This window comes from Lissotriton helveticus, chromosome 6 (assembly GCF_964261635.1).
Source record: "Lissotriton helveticus chromosome 6, aLisHel1.1, whole genome shotgun sequence".
NCBI lineage: Eukaryota > Metazoa > Chordata > Amphibia > Caudata > Salamandridae > Lissotriton > Lissotriton helveticus.
This window is the reverse complement of record NC_136067.1, coordinates 1411680536-1411699233: the sequence shown is the minus strand read 5'-3', so window position 1 is coordinate 1411699233 and position 18698 is coordinate 1411680536. Positions and strand designations below refer to the sequence as shown.

General features: G+C 44.4%; 1 protein-coding gene across 1 annotated transcript in view; it reads left to right on the top strand.

Moving 5' to 3' along the window:
• The window catches only part of FNDC1 (fibronectin type III domain containing 1), a 1317427-nt gene that overhangs the window by 1282316 nt on the left and 16413 nt on the right, over positions 1-18698 (top strand). Inside the window, exon 19 of the mRNA XM_078649203.1 lies at positions 17489-17611. Coding sequence (XP_078505329.1) covers positions 17489-17611 — 123 coding nt within the window. The remainder of the gene's footprint in view (positions 1-17488; positions 17612-18698) is intronic.

Below are 18698 nucleotides of genomic sequence, written 5' to 3'. Positions count from 1 at the left end.
TTATGTGGTAACTCTAATCTTAAACCTGAAGCATATACAGCACCACACATACTAATATGATTTGTTAGAGAAAAATGGTGGGTCTCTTGTATCCTATATGAAGTGAAATTACCCCCTAATCTGAGTTCTAAAGGAGTGCTAAATATTATTTGACATCCATTCAGTGCATTGTTCTTCTTTGCACCCTCTAGGCGCTGGGGGGAAAGAAGGGAGAGATGAAGATGGCTCATAAAATGAAAGAGTGTATGTACTAGGGTTTAGGAAGAAACTGGCCTCTACACTGAGATTTCTCTCAGATCACACGTGTAAATAGTAGAGCTTGGGAAGGTACTGGCCTCTCCACTGAGACCTCTCTCTGGGATGACGGGTGCGTGTAGTAGGCTGTGGGGAGGGACTGGTCCCTATCCTTAGATCTCTCTCTTGGACGATGAGTATGCATAGTATCTGTTGGTATGAACTGGCCTCTCTGATGAGACATCTCAGCTGAGCTATCGCTATTGAATGACAGATGTAGGACTGTGGTGCAGAGAGAAATTAATGCCCTATACAGAGAAGTTTCTCTTGGACTTGAATGAGAAGCATACAGACTAAGGTATAGATATACTGCCAGGTCAGCTCAGACATCTCCCGAGAGGAACACGTGCAAAATAGGCTGGGGGTAGAGAATGCTCTCTCTGCTCATACCTCTCTTTATGATAATTAATGTCATTACTAGAGTATAAAATGGAGTATCCTCTCTGTTGACAAATGTGTATTGGACAACCAGTGTGCATATTTGAATGTAAGGACACACTAACCTCTCTCCGAGACACCTCTTTATGTGGACAGGCATGTGACATAAGGTGTATGCAGAAACAGACCTCTGCGCTGAAACTTTTCTCCAGAGTGACAAGTATATATACTAAGATGTGCAAAAGAACTGCTGTCTCCACCAGCTAACAGCAGTACGTAGTATACTGTGAGGATGCAGTTGCCTCTGTGCCAAAACCTCTCCCTTGTATAACAATATTTATACTACAATGGGAAGAAGCACTCATTTCTCTATAGTACCTTATACATACATATACATCAAGCAGTAACGTTACAGTTCTTGAAGCTGGAACTGACACTTCAATTCAACATTGCAAAATTATAATAATATTATTAAAATCTTTAAAAGCTTTTAAGGAAAGAAATCTGTAGTAGGCTTGGGTAGAGCTTGTGGAGTTCTTCTATGTGGAACTCCGTGAAGTGGCAAAAAAACTATGCTGCTCTACGTGAAATTCCACGGGCATGCGGAGCTGCTTGACACAACTGTTCGGGCCATGATTCAATTCATGCAGATTCGGATTTACCACGGTATAAGTTCAACACAAAGTTATACTTTATTGTTGCACTAGATAACACTCTGCAACTCAGTGCGACCTAGATACTTTTAATTTAATTCTGAGACAAAGTCTATCCCCCATGGGATACATCCAAAGATGGTGTCCAGTGCCCACGCTTCCCAGGTCCCGTGCCCCGCTCCATTTCCTCCACATGTCTCATGCCCACTTACTCCTCACTCCTCTTTCTCCTATGCCTGCCTGTGTGTAGGTTATGGCACTTAACGGTCTCTTTTCACTGTTGCAACCATTCTCTGCCGCCACTTACCTGCAAACTGGTGCGCTTGTTCCACGTGAAGAATAGTCCACGGCTAGCCCGCGCTGTTCAGTGTTAACAGCAGCTCGTCCTGGGTTGGGAATCATCCTTGGGCCCTTCAAGGCTATTCAAAGTCTCACACCTAATCAGTAGTAACTTAAACCTTTTATTACAAAAAAACAATTTAACAACATTACAAACAACAACTACATTAACAAACTATAAAACAAACAAAACAACAAAATTAATAAATCTATAACATGTTTTCCTCACTCGGGCACCAACACTTGAATTGAATTGAATTGAATTGAAAATAGATTTATAAAGCGTGATTGCTGCCCAATGGGCGTCCAAGCGCTGAGCAAGTAGATAGAGCTGGGCAGTGTGAGAGATTAGGACTCAATAGACCTTACAAACAGAAGCGTTTTAAGTTGTTTGCGGAAGGAGAGCAGATTCGAGTTGGACCGGAGATGGAGAGGGAGTGCGTTCCACAGTTTCGAAGCGTTTAGAGAGAACATCCTACCTCCGGTCCTAGCTCTCCTTACTTTGGGAGTCACAGCCAAGAAAGCATCCGTAGATCGAAGATTTCTGGATGGGTGGTAGTGGGTGACTAAGTTATTACAGATTGTTGGGCCTGTCTTCCAGAAGGCCCGGTGAGCAATACATAGGGCCTTGAATGCCACTCTTTGTTTCACTGGAAGCCAGTGCAGGCTTTTCAATCCGGTTCTGGCTGACTGGGTGCGTGGGATCTGTAGCAAGGAGCGGGCTGCACTGTTTTGTACCACTTGAAGCTTTCGTAGAGTCATCTCAGGGGCTCCTACGTATAAGGCGTTGTTTGAGTCCAGCCGCGACTGGATCAGGCCCTGAACTGCCACTTTTTTTGCCTCCATTGGCAGAAGGGGAAGGACTTTCCTCAGAGTTCTGAGTAATCCAAAACAAGTGGCGGATAGCTTAGTGGCCTGAGTGGAGAAGGAAAGATTTTTGTCGAGCCATACTCCTAGGCTTTTTACACTCTCCTTTGTGGTGGGAGGTGTTCCCAAGCATACAGGCCATAGGGAGGTAAATGGCACTGGGGGGGCTGGGCCCAGGAGCAGGAGCTCTGTTTTGTCTCCATTAAGTTTTAAGAACGAGGATGTCATCCAGGCCTTGACATCTTCTAGGCATTTCATCAGACCTTCCGTTGTTTGCCTGTTACCCTCCTGAGCCAGGGAGACCACTAGCTGGGTGTCGTCAGCATACGATATAATTGTGATACCGTATGGTTCAACGACCCCAGCAAGTGGTTGGTGTATATATTAAACAACGCGGGGCTCAGGGACGAGCCCTGCGGTACCCCACAGCTCAGTGGTTTCCTGGCTGACACCATTTCCCCGTCAAAGATCTGAAAAGATCTGTTGGTCAGGAAGGAGTCGAACCACCTTAGTGCGTCACCTGATACTCCGATGTTGCGTAACCGTTTCAGCAAGATGGAATAGCTGACCGTGTCGAAGGCCGCACTTAGGTCAAGGAGGATCACTGCCACTGATCCTCCTTGATCCAGTATCCTGCGGGCTTCCTCAGTGACCGCTAATAAGGCGGTTTCAGTGCCATGCTTAGGTTTGAAGCCAGTTTGGGTAGAATCCAAAAGCGAATTGCTTTCAAGAAATTGTACCAACTGGTTGTTTATATATTTCTCCAGAACTTTGCTTACCCAGGGGAGTAGTGAAATGGGGCGGTAACTGGCGTGGTCTCCTGGGTCCAGGTTTTTTTTTTAATAGTGCTCGTACCATGGCTCTCTTCCAGACGAGGGCACTGTGCAGGAGGAGATGGAAGAGTTTAAAAGATCTAGTATCACAGGCAAGGTGGCTTGACTTGCCTGAAGCAGGAACTCTGGTAGAGCTGGGTCGGAGGGGGAGCCTGATTTGACTTTGCGGGCTAATTGGCAAAGAGTATCAGAGTCTAAAAGGGGAAAGTGTTCTAATTTTGGCACACCAGGGGGGGTAGGGTGTCCCGGAGGAGTTTTGTCGATTATTCCTGGGTTGGTGGCTGCCGTTGGAAAAGAGGAATAGATCTGGGTGACTTTATTGTGAAAGTAGTCCGCTAACTCATTACATTGATTTTGAGTTTTTGCTAGGGGGGGGGCTGTGTTCGCTGTAGTACATTTTTTTTACTAAGTGAAAAATTTCCTTAGGCTTAGATTTGGCTTCCATGATTTTCTCAGCGAGGTAGGTGGCCTGGGCCGCCCTAATCCCATCTCTGTAGGCCTTTATTGCCTCTTTATATTTGGTCTTTTTTTCGGGTAGGAAGTCTAACCGCCACGCTCTCTCTTGTTTCCTACAGAGGCGTTTTTGTTCTCTTAGGGTATTTGAGAACCAGGGTGATGATTTGTGCAGCTTCCTTGAGGTAGATCTCTGAGCGGGCAAGATCGTATCCAGTGAGTCCCTGATCCAGTCCTCGTAGTTTTTGTTTGCTATGTTGGGATCTGGGCGGGGGGGGGGGCGGCGGTTGGAGTCTAAGTTGTTAATCCAGGACTCCATAATTGCCCAGTTCCTCTTAATTGAGACCTGGGGGGTGGGTGGGGGGGTCTTGCCGGTGAGCCAAGTAAATGGGACCAAAAAGTGATCCGACCAAGGTAGGTGGATGGGTAGGCCCACCTTCAGCTTGGTACAGTTGCTAAAAATTGGGTCGAGTAGGTTGCCCTTTTCATGAGTGGGGGCTAGGACCAGCTGGGTTAGTTGTAAGGCTGCTAGATCATCAGTTATTTCCATGGCAGTATGATCTAAGGGGGAGTTAAAATGGTAATTAAGGTCTCCTAGAATCGTGTAGTTAGCGGAGGTCAAGATACGTTTGGCTATGATATCTGGGAGAGATCTATGAAACAACTTGGCCGGCTCTGGGGGGCGATATATCAGCGTGCCGGAAAAGGAGCTGTTCGCAGTAAAGTCTATGCTGAATGCTAGGCTCTCGCATTCAGGGATAGTTTCGGTTGTGGTGCGACAGCGATACTGGTCTTTTAATATGATAGCCAGGCCTCCTCCTCTCCCTACAGTTCGATCTAGCCTGTAGATTTGGAAACCGGGGGGTAAGGCTGAGATTATGTCTGGCTCCGAGTGGGATGTAAGCCATGTTTCTGTTAGAAAAATGGCATCCGGCTTACGCTCTTCAAGAAGTAGGTGGATTTGTGTGCTGTGCCTCGGTAGTGACCGACAGTTCAGTACATACATATGGTATTCCTGCGTCGCGGTGGATGGCGTGGTGTTACGCAAGTGGTGGTTACATCCGTGGCAACGGGAGGGAAGGTCATCTGGTAAATAGATGTGAGTACAGTGAGTAGCCGCTGCAGTTCCTATGTTGTAAATCTCTGCAGAGCTGTACGTCCTGACCTTTGTAGCGTGGGAGCCAGGGGTTATGGCCCCTGGTCCCGTAAGGTCGCGGACGGGCGCAGACGGGCTTGCCTTTGGCGCGCCTTCGGCACCCCGCCGGCGCGTCCGCTGCGCCTCCTGGAGCAACACATTGTTATATGTCAGGGGGAGGGGGTGTGGCCTGGGTCAGTGGGCGGTGCCCGGAGGTCACGGTGATTCCCTGCGACCCGCTGCAGCACCTGACTCGGCTGCGCGGGGAGGAGAATCATAGAGGAGGTAGGAGGTCGAGTGGTTTAAAAACACAATGAACACAGTCCCCAATTTCCAAAACGTAATCTTTTAAAAACGGAGTTCTGCTCTTGATAGTTTAAAAACACACAGGTTATACAATTACAATTTTTTTTAAAACTTAGTCTTAAAAGGTCTACTGCTCTCGGCTACAGCCTCAAGAGCTCAATCTAACTTTCTCCCCTTTTGCTTCATTTGCCTTCTGGATTTTGATGTATGTAGATCTTCTTTTCCTTTGTTTCAGCCAACTTAGGGGTCGATTAGGATCGCGGATTTTCCACATCCTCCGGGCCGGCGGAAGCCACCGCCGGCCCGGAGGATGTGGAAAATCCGCTGCGGACCCACCAAAGACCCACCGCCAAATTAGGATGGCTGATGGGTCTTGGTTTCAGTCTGCCGCTTTTCCGCCACGGTCGGCTTACAACCGCGGCGGAAAACTTCTAATATGGTGGCGGTGTCTCTCAGACACCGCCAGACATATTAGGATGGCTTCCCAGACATGCTTTTCCGCGGCGGGTTCTCCACCGTGCAAAAGCATACGGATCTTCACTTCGGGGGCTCGTTGCGGGCCCCCTGGGTGAAGGGAGGTGGTGGGTGCACAAGGGGGGTACCTATGGTACCCCCCTGCATTTACATGCAGAAAGCGGCAGGCACCGCTCGGTGCCTGCCGCTTTGTGCATGTAAATGCAATGCCTGCGTTTTTAACATTGCGGCGGGTGCAGCTTGAAGCCGCACCCGCCGCAATGTTAAAAATAGAGGATGTGACCGCCAGGGTGGCGGTCACATCCTAATTGCACAGGAGGGAACGCCGCAGCACATGCGGACGTTCCCTCCTACTCAGGGCTCGCGGAGGGATGCAAGTCCGTCCGCGATCGTAATGTGCCCCATAGTCTGCCAACTAATATCTACTTCCGTACTCTTTTTTCTGGCAGGCTAGGTGGCAAAAGAGTCACTTAAAATAAGATAACATTTGCAAAAAGGCGTTCAGTCTGGAAATTAGAAACACCCAGTGGTGTTACACCATTACAGGAATCTACACCAGCTCAGCAGTTAACATCCATCCTTTTCTAAATAAAGCAATTTTTTGCTGTTTATGTAAGCGTATAATTTTGCCATCAAAAACAAGTAGAGCCACACAGAACAAGCTTTTTCAAGGTTACAGACGTCGCTGTGGGTAGTATCAACAAAATTAGCTGTGCAATTCATTTTTTTCCTGGCTTTCCAGTTACTTGTCCCTCTTTCTTCCAAAGTGTACTATTTTTGTTTTTCTCCTCCATATATTTTGTGACATGATACTTCTGCTTTTCAAAATTTCCGTTTCCATTCCTCACTGAAAAAAAGACAAGAAAACCCCCCAAAAATGGAAGTTACATACTGATCAACAATTATTAACAGTGATAGATCACTATATACTCTAAAGCTTTTGTACATTTTTCATCCATAATCAGTTATATGTACTGTACCACTATCTTCATATTTCATTCTCTTGAAGAATTCAACACCCTCAACTAGTGCATTTTTTGTCACAATTAAATTATAACATGCCATCAAACTTGATCCATAACAGTTTATAAAGAAATACATTCCTCTAGACACACCTTTCCTAACAGTGAGCACAGTGTTTTACTCTAGAAATAGCAATATCTCCACTCAAACATCTTATAGTGAAAGAATATGTGCACAGTAAGGTTCATCAAAACACTAGGCCTTGTATGAACAAATTGCATAATCTTTGTTTTATAATTTCAGAAACACTAACTCTTTTACTTACACCTACACACAGATTGAACATTTAATTTTTTAACACAATGTTCAATACTTGGTGATATCTTTCTTCATTCTAAACTCTACCTCTCAAAACCTAGATTAAAAACACACACCTCTACAAACAGCTTTTCAGTAACTAAACCTTGGATAGTATAGTTTACCAACAGTAGTGCACTTACTGACACTTCTCAACAAAGTTCTTAAAGTATATTTTTAATTATTTAAACTTAGAACAGCTTGTTATATGCAGCTGAATACACCAGTCTGACTCAGTTCCAAATTTGGGGGCATATTAGCAAGGGCGATATCACCGCTTTAGCGGGACTTTTTCCAGCTAAAGCAGCGATATTTTTATCACCCTATTAGCCCGATAGCTACAGGTTTAGGGCCCGCTTTATTATTATTATTATTATTTAAGGATTTATAGAGCGCCTGGTGACCCGAGGGCATCCCCGCGCTATAAAGCTGTGAGTTGGCTAAGAGGGGGGAAGGGAGGAGCGGAACTCTTTACTTGTAGAAAAGCAGCGTTTTAAGTTGTTTGCGAAAGCGAAGGTAGCAGGGTTCCAGTCGCAGGCTGCGGGGAAGCAGATTCCAACGAGAGGCTGCCTTTACCGAGAAACGACGGCCTCCGGTACGTGCCCTCCTAAACTTGGGGACATTCGCCAGTCGTTCGTTGTCCGAGCGTAGGGACCTCAGGGCCTTGTAGGGGGTAACCAATTCTTCCAGGATGGAGGGGCCTTGTCCATTTAGGAGCCTGTGGGCAATGCACATAGCCTTGAACTCGATCCTCTCTCGAACTGGTAACCAATGGAGTGCTTTGAGGGCAGGTCTTGCGGAAGATCTGGAGGGGAGACCAAGCAACATCCGAGCAGCTGCATTTTGGGTTCGTTGCAGCTTACCCAGGGTGGATTCAGGGGCTCCCAAGTAGACAGCATTACTGTAATCCAGTCGGGCAAGAACTAGTCCTTGAATCAGTAATTTCCTGGAAGGGGGGGGGGAGTAGGGGAAGAATCTTGCGGACGAACCGCATGAGACCAAAGCAGGTACCAGCTGTTTTTGTAGCCTGGGTTTTCATGGTTAGGTCAGGTTCAAGCCAGACCCCCAGGCTCTTAAGTTCTTTCCTGGGGGTGGGCACCTCACCCAAGGAGTCGGGCCAAACAGACGGTGGAATAGTTGTCCATTTCTTGCCCATCAGCATGACCTCTGTTTTAGACCCATTGAGCTTGAGCGAAGATTCGCACATCCAGTGATGGATCTTCTGGAGGCAGTGCAAAAGACTGTCTGGGCGCTGGTCTAAGTGTGACAGTGAGACGACCAATTGCGTGTCGTCCGCGTAGCTCACGATCTTAAATTCAAAGGGGGCAACTACATCTTCCAGAGGGGCCATATAGGCATTAAAAAGGGTAGGGCTCAATGAAGAGCCCTGGGGAACCCCATTTATCAGAGGAAGAGAGTCAGACCGGGAGCAGCCATCCCGGACCTGAAAAGAGCGGCCCAAGAGAAAAGACTCCAGCCAGGCCAGCGCTGTACCCCCGAGCCCCGCCCTAGCCAGCCGGTGGAGCAGGACACGGTGGTCCACCGTATCAAAGGCTGCACTAAGGTCCAGGAGGATCACTGCCACTGATCCCCCCCGAATCCAGAATGCACCTTGCCTCCTCGATGACAGCGAGGAGGGCGGTGTCCGTGCCCTGGCCAGGGCGAAACCCCGTTTGGGACTGACGCAGCAGTTTGTTTGATTCTAGAAACTGGGACAGCTGCGTGTTGACCAATTTCTCGGCAATTTTGCTGATGCCAGGAAGGAGCGAGATTGGTCTATAATTGGCTAGGTCGGAAGGGTCTAGTTGTTTTTTTTTTAGCAGGGCTTTAACTACCGCTCCCTTCCAGTCAGGAGGGACCATGCCTTGAGACAAAGAGGCGTTGATCAGCTCTGTGACTGGAGGAGCGATCACTGGGGCGACTGCTTTGAGAAATCTCATGGGTGCGGGATCTAGGGGGGAGCCACTTTTCATTTTGGCCAGGGTCTTTTCGACTTCATCCAGTGTGACTGCTCTAAAGGCATTAAGAGACGGACCAGTGATGCTTCCTGAGCTGGTGATAGGTGTTATCGTGTCCCGGCAAGTTAGCTGACTGGGCTGTGGAAGAGAGTCCAGGATGGTGGTGATTTTGGAGTCGAAGAATTTAGCAAGTTCTTTACTCCTGTCTGGGGAGATGCTGGACAGTGATGGAGGTTCAGGGATCTTAAGGAGTTCTTTTACTATGAGATAAGATTCTCTTGCGGAATTGGAGGCATTTTTTATTCTGTCATCATAGTAGGAGGCTTTAGAGGTTTTCAGAGCGGCTTTATATGCTCTGACAGTCCTCCGGTAGGCATCTTTATTGGAGTGAAGCCAGTCCTTCCTCCATGATCGTTCAGCCTTTTTACAATCTTTGCGGAGAACTCTAAGTTCTAAGTTAAACCATGGGGCTGAACCTAGCTTTCCGCTTTTATCTTCCCGAGTTTTCATAGGGATGATAGGATCAAGTGAGTCAGAGATCCACTTCCTGAAGTTATTGTCAGCTGTAACCGGGTTCCCGGTAGGATTCGGAGTTGATGCTTCTAAAGCAATGGCCCATTCCTTGATAGGGAGTCTGGACCAAGCCCTGTCTCGGGTGTACGTAATGGGCTTAGGAGGCTTCCTGAGTTCTCCTGGTACTACGAGGGGGACCAAAAAATGGTCAGTCCAGGGGAGAGGGCATGCAGGTTTGGCCAGGAGGGTATGAACATTGGTGAAAACTGGGTCTAGCAAATGGCCCTTAATGTGGGTAGCTCCGGTGTTTGCTAGTTGGAGACCATAAGCAGCAAGATCTCGTGCCAGGTCGGCAGCCCCTGTGTCTAAGGGATCGTCAAAATGGATATTGAGGTCCCCTAGCACAGTGAAGTTGGAAGTGGAATGGGCAACAGCTGATATGGAATCCAGTAGGGCGCTAGCAAAGGGGCCAGAATGACCGGGGGGGCGATAGACCAGAATGCCTGTCAGTGAGGTTACCGGGGACAGGCGGATGTTAAAATGGCAGCTCTCTGAATCCTTGATGAGGGCTTCACTGATTCTGCACGGGAGATACTCCCGGTGCAGAATTGCCAGTCCGCCTCCTCTGCCACAGGGGCGAGGCTGGGATTGGATGCGGAAGCCCGGGGGCAGAGCCAAAACTACATCTGAGTCAGAGTGCGGTGTGAGCCATGTTTCTGTTAAAAACAGAATGTCTAGTTCATGGTCTTCAAGCAGATGGTTAATGAGCAAGGCATGCATAGGGAGCGACCTACAGTTTAGTACTGCTAGTTTCAGGCCAGATTGTGTACGTGGCCTTTGAGTCAGTTGTGGTTTGACCGGAGGGCAGATGGCACAGTTTGTAAAGGTTCCACATGAATCATGGACATAATGACAGTATATGCTTTTGGTGGGTCTGAGGCTAAGTAAGTCACGGCTAGAGTAACCCACCCTCTTGGTCAGTCCGTCTGGCAGGGGCTCTGGCCCTGGGCCCGGTCGTGCGCGGACAGGCGCAGACGGGCTTGCCTTAGGCGCGCCTTCGGCGCGCAATCGTCGCGCCCGCTGCGCTCATCCGCTGCGCGTCCTGGTCATGCACATAATTTATGCCACTTCCGGAGAGGTTGGGGGCGTGGCCTAAAAAGGGGCGTGGCCTCCGGTTTCAGCGCGCTGGCGCTGGCGCCAAGCAACGATCCCTGGTGGTCTCCCAGCAGTAAGTAATCGACTGCTTTCAACCCAGGTATTTAGCAAGCAAGATGTGGTATTTTAAAATCATACACAGTATTCAAGTGACACAGAAAATATTTTTAAAATATGAGCAGAGCTTCGCTCCCGGCTACAGCCTCAGGAGCACAACAAACACAGTTACCTGGCACCCTTGGGCGGCGTCTTAAGTAAGGTTTGTGGTGGGGGGACGTGGCCTAAAAAGGGGGCGTGGCCTCCGGTTTCAGCGCGCTGGCGCCAAACAACGATCCCTGGTGGTCTCCCAGCAGTAAGTAATCGACTGCTTTCAACCCAGGTATTTAGCAAGCAAGATGTGGTATTTTAAAATCATACACAGTATTCAAGTGACACAGAAAATATTTTTAAAATATGAGCAGAGCTTCGCTCCCGGCTACAGCCTCAGGAGCACAACAAACACAGTTACCTGGCACCCTTGGGCGGCGTCTTAAGTAAGGTTTGTGGTGGGGGGGCGTGGCCTAAAAAGGGGGCATGGCCTCCGGTTTCAGGGCGCTGGTGCCAAACAACGATCCCTGGTGGTCTCCCAACAGTAAGTAATCGACTGCTTTCAACCCAGGTATTTAGCAAGCAAGATGTGGTATTTTAAAATCATACACAGTATTCAAGTGACACAGAAAATATTTTTAAAATATGAGCAGAGCTTCGCTCCCGGCTACAGCCTCAGGAGCACAACAAACACAGTGCATGTCCGTGATATTTATCGCTAATGACATGCAAAGTGGGCGTACCAAACCTGTTAGCGACTGAAAGCAGTCGCTAACACAGCTATCGCCTATTAGCAAGGCAGGCGAAGCGATAAAAAAATACGCGCTAAGAGCGATTATCAATAGAACCTAACGCCTGCTCAGACCATGACTTAACCTGTATATCCAACGGGAGGTGGATATTCAGGGTAAGTGACCAGTAGCGTTGATGCCTGAATATCGCTGGATTTCTAGCGATATTCATGCATTGAGCCACTATCACCGGATATTTGATCGCTTTAGAGATAAACGTTGCTAATAGCACGTTATCTCTGCGATTATCTCCGGCGATACGCGGCAATAAAAAAAATGCGCTGAGCAAATTTAGTGAGTTGCTAATATGCCCCTTGGTCACTTCTGTTTGGCACAACCACAACAGGCTTCTTCTCTGCCAAATCACCAAAAATAATGTGAACTATCCCTGGTTCTGCAACCAATCACATCACAGCATTTCTTCAACCATGTAATAAAAATGGTAGCTATTGCTTGAGCCTTCACCCTTTTTTTTACTTCCCTCCATACTATCTGGCGAGAGTCTCATGAGATTGTACCTTTTTTGGAAAATAGGAATTAACCATCTACTCATCACAGTACTAATCTCTTACACACTTCCTCTCAAAAACAATGTCCACAAAATGCATTCCTACTAATAGAGTGTATTCAGAACTTATCTACCTCCTATTACTATTCACGATTGCGCGAGAGTCCCGCGAGGTCATATAATAATCAATAAAGCTCCCTCACGACCTATATTTCTTTTATCATAAAGACTAAATCTAGTATGGGTTAAAGATTCATATAGACAAAAACATCATCAATACAAATCCATTGTTATATTCAAACTTTGTTCTTTATTTTTCTTAATTTAATATTCATAATTACCTTTCTAATAACTTTACATCAAAGTCAGTTAGTTGTCTTAAAAAAAAAAAAAGATTTTTCTTTTTATACATTGTTTTAGATGAACAAATGCATTATAGGCATATACAATTTAAATGCAACACTATGCTCTGGACCCCTGAGGTTAATCAAATATACAAAAAAAAAAAATTGTCAATCTCTCTCAGTCAAACCAAACAAACTCACACATAGACATCTGGGTCAAACGGAGACATAGATATTCAAGGTTTCCACTACCAAGTTGGATGGACGTGTTCAACAAGGTCTGTTCAAACAAGGTCGATGCTCATTTTTGTGGGGTATAACAGATGTAAAACCACCTTCCTCAGGACCTTCCCAAATAGTATGGACTCACACAACAATAGGGGGTACAGTTAGTACTGATATGAGGATTGCTCTCCAATAGATATCAAGTTAAAAAGCTGGGCTGGTAAGTTGTACGTGGAACGTAAGACAACTGTAATGCTTTCAGATACAGTGCTTGTCCACCTGACATACGGGCACACTCCTGTTAATTTATGTTCTAAATGGTCTTTTCTGTAGAGTAGTGTCGATGTAGAAATAATGTTTTGAGACATTATACCTACATTGATGCTACAATTGAATAGCACAGGAAACATGCTGACAGCTAAATGATTATGTCTGAGGCACAGTAAAGACCATATAGAACATAAATAAACCAAAGTGTGCCCGTTTGCTCAGGTGGACAAGCGCGGTATCTGATAGCAGGCCCTCTGCCGCTTTGTAAGTTGGGGGATTAACTCCCCTTGAATCCTGAGGGTCCCTGGGGTCCAAGTAGCCCACCAGGTAAGTCCAATAAGCGCCACAGAGCTGCGTTGCAAAGTGGTGTAAAAAGGGACGTGGCCTTGGACCACCTCTCTGCAAAACAGCTCTGTGGCGCTTACTGGAGGTACCTGGTGAGCTAGTTGGCCCACAGGGACCCTCAGATCAAGGGGACTTAATCCCTCAACTTACAACGTGCTAGGGGCTGCGTTTGCACAGTGGTACAGGGAGGGGGCTGCGCCTGATATTAGAAATGAGCAATACTGCTGTGTGGGACTTACTGGTGGTAATAAAAGGGGTAGTTGGCCCCCAAGGTTGACGTTGGGGTCTAACTACTCCTCCTGTTACCTCCAGTAAATCCCACACAGTGGGATTGCTAAGAGGTGTTTGAAGGCCATGCTCCCCTTTTCCACCACTCCGCAAACGCGACTGCTATGTTATAGTTAGAAATTAGCATTTAAAAAACCTTTGAAATTCACAAAAAAAAACATAGGTCTTAGGAACCTTATAGTTAGAAATTAGATTTTAAAAAAACATTGAAATTCATTGAAAAAACCATAGGTTTCATGCACGTTATAGTTAGAAATTAGCATTTAAAAAACCTTAGAAATTCACTGAAGAAACCAAAGGTTTCAGGGACGTTATAGTTAGTTGGACATTTCACTCGTACAAAACCATAGAAATTCTCCCGTTATAGTTAGTTCAGCTAACTATAACTTGCGCCCCCGCAATGCACTGCTGATACCATCACATATTACATCATTCATGACATGGTCATTGACATCATTCATGACATCACTGATGACGTCATCCACATGAAAATCTGATGCACCTCCTCACAACCTAATATAACCTTTGATACACCCACTCTAAAATACAGACTACCATTTCCGAAACCATAGACACACCAATACCAGATACTACAAACGCACTCACTGATTCCTAGGTCTAGACACACATCTTCGCATTCACCCATACAGTCACTCATACACCGCCACTCATCCAGAATTACTCAGTCATGCAGCGAATAAATCACACTTCAATTTACTAACCTATACAGTTATACACATACCACCTCACTTATTCATACAGATACTTACTCTCTTATACAATCACTGATACAAGTACACACTCATCCATACAGCCACTCTCACAATCACTCACTCTCACATACTTATTTATATACACCATCACTCACATATACTTCCTTTTACATATGTAGTTACTTGCACATGTACCACCGAGACATCCATTCACTCACCAACGCACCCATACACACACATTCATCCACCCATACAGCTGTTTCTACTTGCAGTCTTGAACCCATACACCCAGTGAATCAACCAATCACACATCTACGCACAGTCACACACCTCCCACCCATGCACACACACACTCAGTCTTCCATAAAAATAATCAAGCAACCAATAAATAACCCATATGGACACTCATGTGGCTACTGACCAACTCATGCAGCAGCTTACACAACAACAGACATACTGATACAAACATTCAGACGGTTTAGTGACTAACCCATGCATTCAGTAAGGCACATTTAATCCTTCACTTATACAGTACGTCACGCACCTACTAAATTCTCCATCCAAACACTTATACACCCACTCATTCTTCAATATACCTTGGCATATATATAAAACATATTTAAACTTTATAGAAACACACAGTCACTGGATGATGTCATCAGTGATGTTATTTGAGATGTCATCAGTGATGTCATCCGTGATGTCACTGACCATGTCATGAATGATGTAATATGTGACATCATCAGCAGTGCATTGCGGGAACGCACGTTCTAGTTAGCTGACCTAACTATAACAGGGGAATTTCTATAGTTTTGTACGAGTGACTAACTAACTATAACGTCCCAGGTGACTGGATGGTAGCACTGGACCTGCATGACGCATGTTTCCAAATACGTGTCCTACAGTTCTACAGGAGTTTTCTGTGGTTTCAGGTAGGCTACAAGCACTCCCACATCTATGTGCCCCCTTTGGACTTACCAGTGCACCTCAGATATTCACAAATGTGATGGCGGTGGTTGCAGCCCATCTGTGGAGGTTGTGAATACCAGTCTTCCCATACCTCAATACTAGCTACTGAAGGCAGGCTCACCCAAAACAGTAGAACACTGGGGTATCAATTGACAGGTTGCTGCTGCTGTTGGAAGTACAATGTTTTATTCAGAATATCATACTTTAACCTCACATAGCTGAGGAAGATAGTATGAATTTATAGAAAATGTGCTCTCATTTTAGCTTCTAAAGCACCTTCCTATTAGAAAATCCCAGCAAAACGTCAGCATTTTCCACAGGGTTAAATCGTTTGTGAACTCACCAGAATTCCTAAAATGAGTATAACAACACAAAAAAATAATTTATATTGCGAATAAAATCTGTTATCACCATTTGTATGTGCTCCTTTTTGTAATCCAAACCCGGCATTCAGTACAATGCATGTTAATTAGGACCATGTCCCTGAGTCCTGTATGGCTGCCACAATGTGCTGTCCATGTTGTGACCAGCAAATCAAGAAGGTGTCCCTTTGGGACACACTCCACATGCCTTTGGAAGTCAGGGTGTTTTCTGGAAGGTTTTGTGCAGATTTGTTGAACGGCACCAGTGTTATTCATGAAAAAATACTCTTTTTTTTGGAAATTCTGATCTAACTTTAATTACTAAATGGTTCTTGCCGCTGATTGATCTGGAGATAGATAGACAGGTAGATTGATAAATAGATAGATAGACAGATAGACAGACAGACAGACAGACAAACAAATAGATTGATAGATAGACAGACAGATAGACAGACAGACAGATGCCTCTGGATGTCAGGGTGTTTTCTGTACTCTTTTTTTCGGAAATTCTGATCTAACTTTAATTACTAAATGGTTCTTGCCACTGATTGATATAGAGATAGATATAGAGATAGATAGATAGATAGATAGATAGATAGATAGATAGATAGATAGATTAAGAACACTGACTTTATGGAAACATTTACTAAGTACGTTTGTACTGTTATCTGCCTGTTTCATAACTTTTTCCCTCGACAGGTGGAGTTATGTTTTTATGGGTGAAGTGGTTACTGTAGTCACACAGAATGTATATATTACGAGAGCTTTCATGCCATATGTATTTGATTTGTGTGAGAACATTTGTTTTATATGCAAAATGTTATGATGTCGGTCTTGCAATTTTTCCTAGGTGCCTTGTTAGCCAACAAACCTAGGTCCTAGACAACACATTGTAATGTACCCAGATATTGCCCCTGTTGTCCTTCTGCTATAGCCACTCAGAGCAATTGTGTATTCTTCTATCTATTCCTGTGATATAGTGGATAAGGAATAGTAGTAGAAGACATTATGAGGCAGCCTTAAGATTATGTATGTCTGATGCTTCAAAGGATCCTACTTTCACTATTTCTAAATATCTGTTTTTCACCTGGTATTTGCATTCTAAGCATTTCACTTGAATATGGGTATAACCCCTACTGGTGATAGTGAGATATACAGTGTGGAAGGGAGTTCGTTTTACTTAAATTGTGAGATGATTTATTGTTTTATGTGTATCCTGGTTTAATGGGGTTGTTCAATACTTCCACTACTGAGATTATTCTTATGATAAGAATTTTAATCTGACTTGTACTAGTATTAGAAATGTGTTTTTTAATATCTGATAATTGAACTGGAAATTGGCAGTGTGATTATATTTGTTATATGCATTGCATTTATTCAATTGTATAGACGTTTTATGGATGATAAATGTTCCAAAATAAATGAAAATTGACTTGACTTATCTACAACAATATATATTAGCTGTATTGTGAGGGTACAGTACCAACAGTTATCTATCAAATGCTGCATCAATTATATCTATCAATGTTCATTGATGTTCTGGCTCTATATCTTGTGTCTGAACACCACATATATTGTTTTATATCTGCTGGAAGAATAGCACATTACCTGTAAATCTGGTATTATATAAATATATTAATTGGAGAGTTTTGATATTGCTGCAAATAGTGACTACAATCTGACAGGAAAAACGTTGCTATTGTTGACCAACCCCATCCCTGTCTCCTTTTTAGCAAAAATGTACAATTCAGAAATATGATTGTATGATGCAATCATGACTCAAATGACAAACACACGAATGTGCTGGGTCAATTAAAACATGGAAATGGTATGCAGTCTGAGACCTGAAAAAATGTCATAAACACTGAATACAATTGTGAGGCTAAAGTTGCTCATTATTTCTCCTAGATACCTTTCACAGCATTGGAGACAGCTGGGGTAGGGGTGAAGATCATTGCCAGTTTGTGGATGCCTATAAAGATGGAAGAACAGGACCTCAATCCTACACACAAACACTGCTGCCCATTAATGGTAAATACAATGACTTCTGTAAAAGAAAATCAATGATGTATACATTCCAAGTGATATGTACACCCATGTACCTACATTTAGTGATCTCCTAAGTGACTATGACCTCTTGAATTTACTATTTTACAAATATCTACTATTGGAGAATATTAAAAACATGCTCTGTTACCTGTACTGTACATTTTGGGGAACTTCTTAGTCCAAATGACACACAAACTCATTTGTAAAAGGATTTGGGTGTGCAAAGAACCACCAAGATTTTCACAGTTCGATGAGATCGGTTCCTCAAGTATCTAAACATATATCTAAGATATGCTTATTGAAATTTCCTGCGAATGAGTGCAGGGCACAATGGTGATTACCCTGTGGTCTACCTTTATTTCCATTATGTCTGTAACATTATAGATGTAATACTAAACCTATATGTACAGTGCATGAGATAGCCCATCTTATGTCTATAGTTGAGGGGCATCTTTCTCCAGGCAATTTGGCAGCTATCACACTATCACAAGGTGGATTGCATATTGCACTTCAAACTAATATGAAAGTAGAGCTTGGGCTCCTCAGAAAGTGAAAGTTTGCCAAATGAAAGAAACCCCTCTAGATGCTTCCCTTACAACACAACTAACTAACAAATGGGGTGATTTCCCTGAAATATGTCTTTCTGATCATTCTTCATTCCAATAACATCCAAAATATTCCAAGCTTGTTTGTGCTACCTACTGAAACCTAAGTATCTATTGCTCAGCACTCTGACCGCTTCATGTTTCCTGGACTCTTTTAGAAGCATATGCAATCACTAGTTCGTACATAGGTTCCTCAGTAGAATTCAATATTGGGTCAATCTTCTTAGTCATACTTTCTTATGAAATATTCGATTACAAGGCAGACATATCTTACAAGGTTTACAGATCATGGATTAAAGTAGATCTGTATACTTATTTTGAAATTAAAAAAAATAAATGCTATGATATCCTTTCCATCAGATACCGAAGCGTACCAATATATGCCGTTTGCACCCTGACTATATGATATAACATGATTATACTTTGATAAGCGTGCAGAAAATTCATACTGCCTTGAACACGTA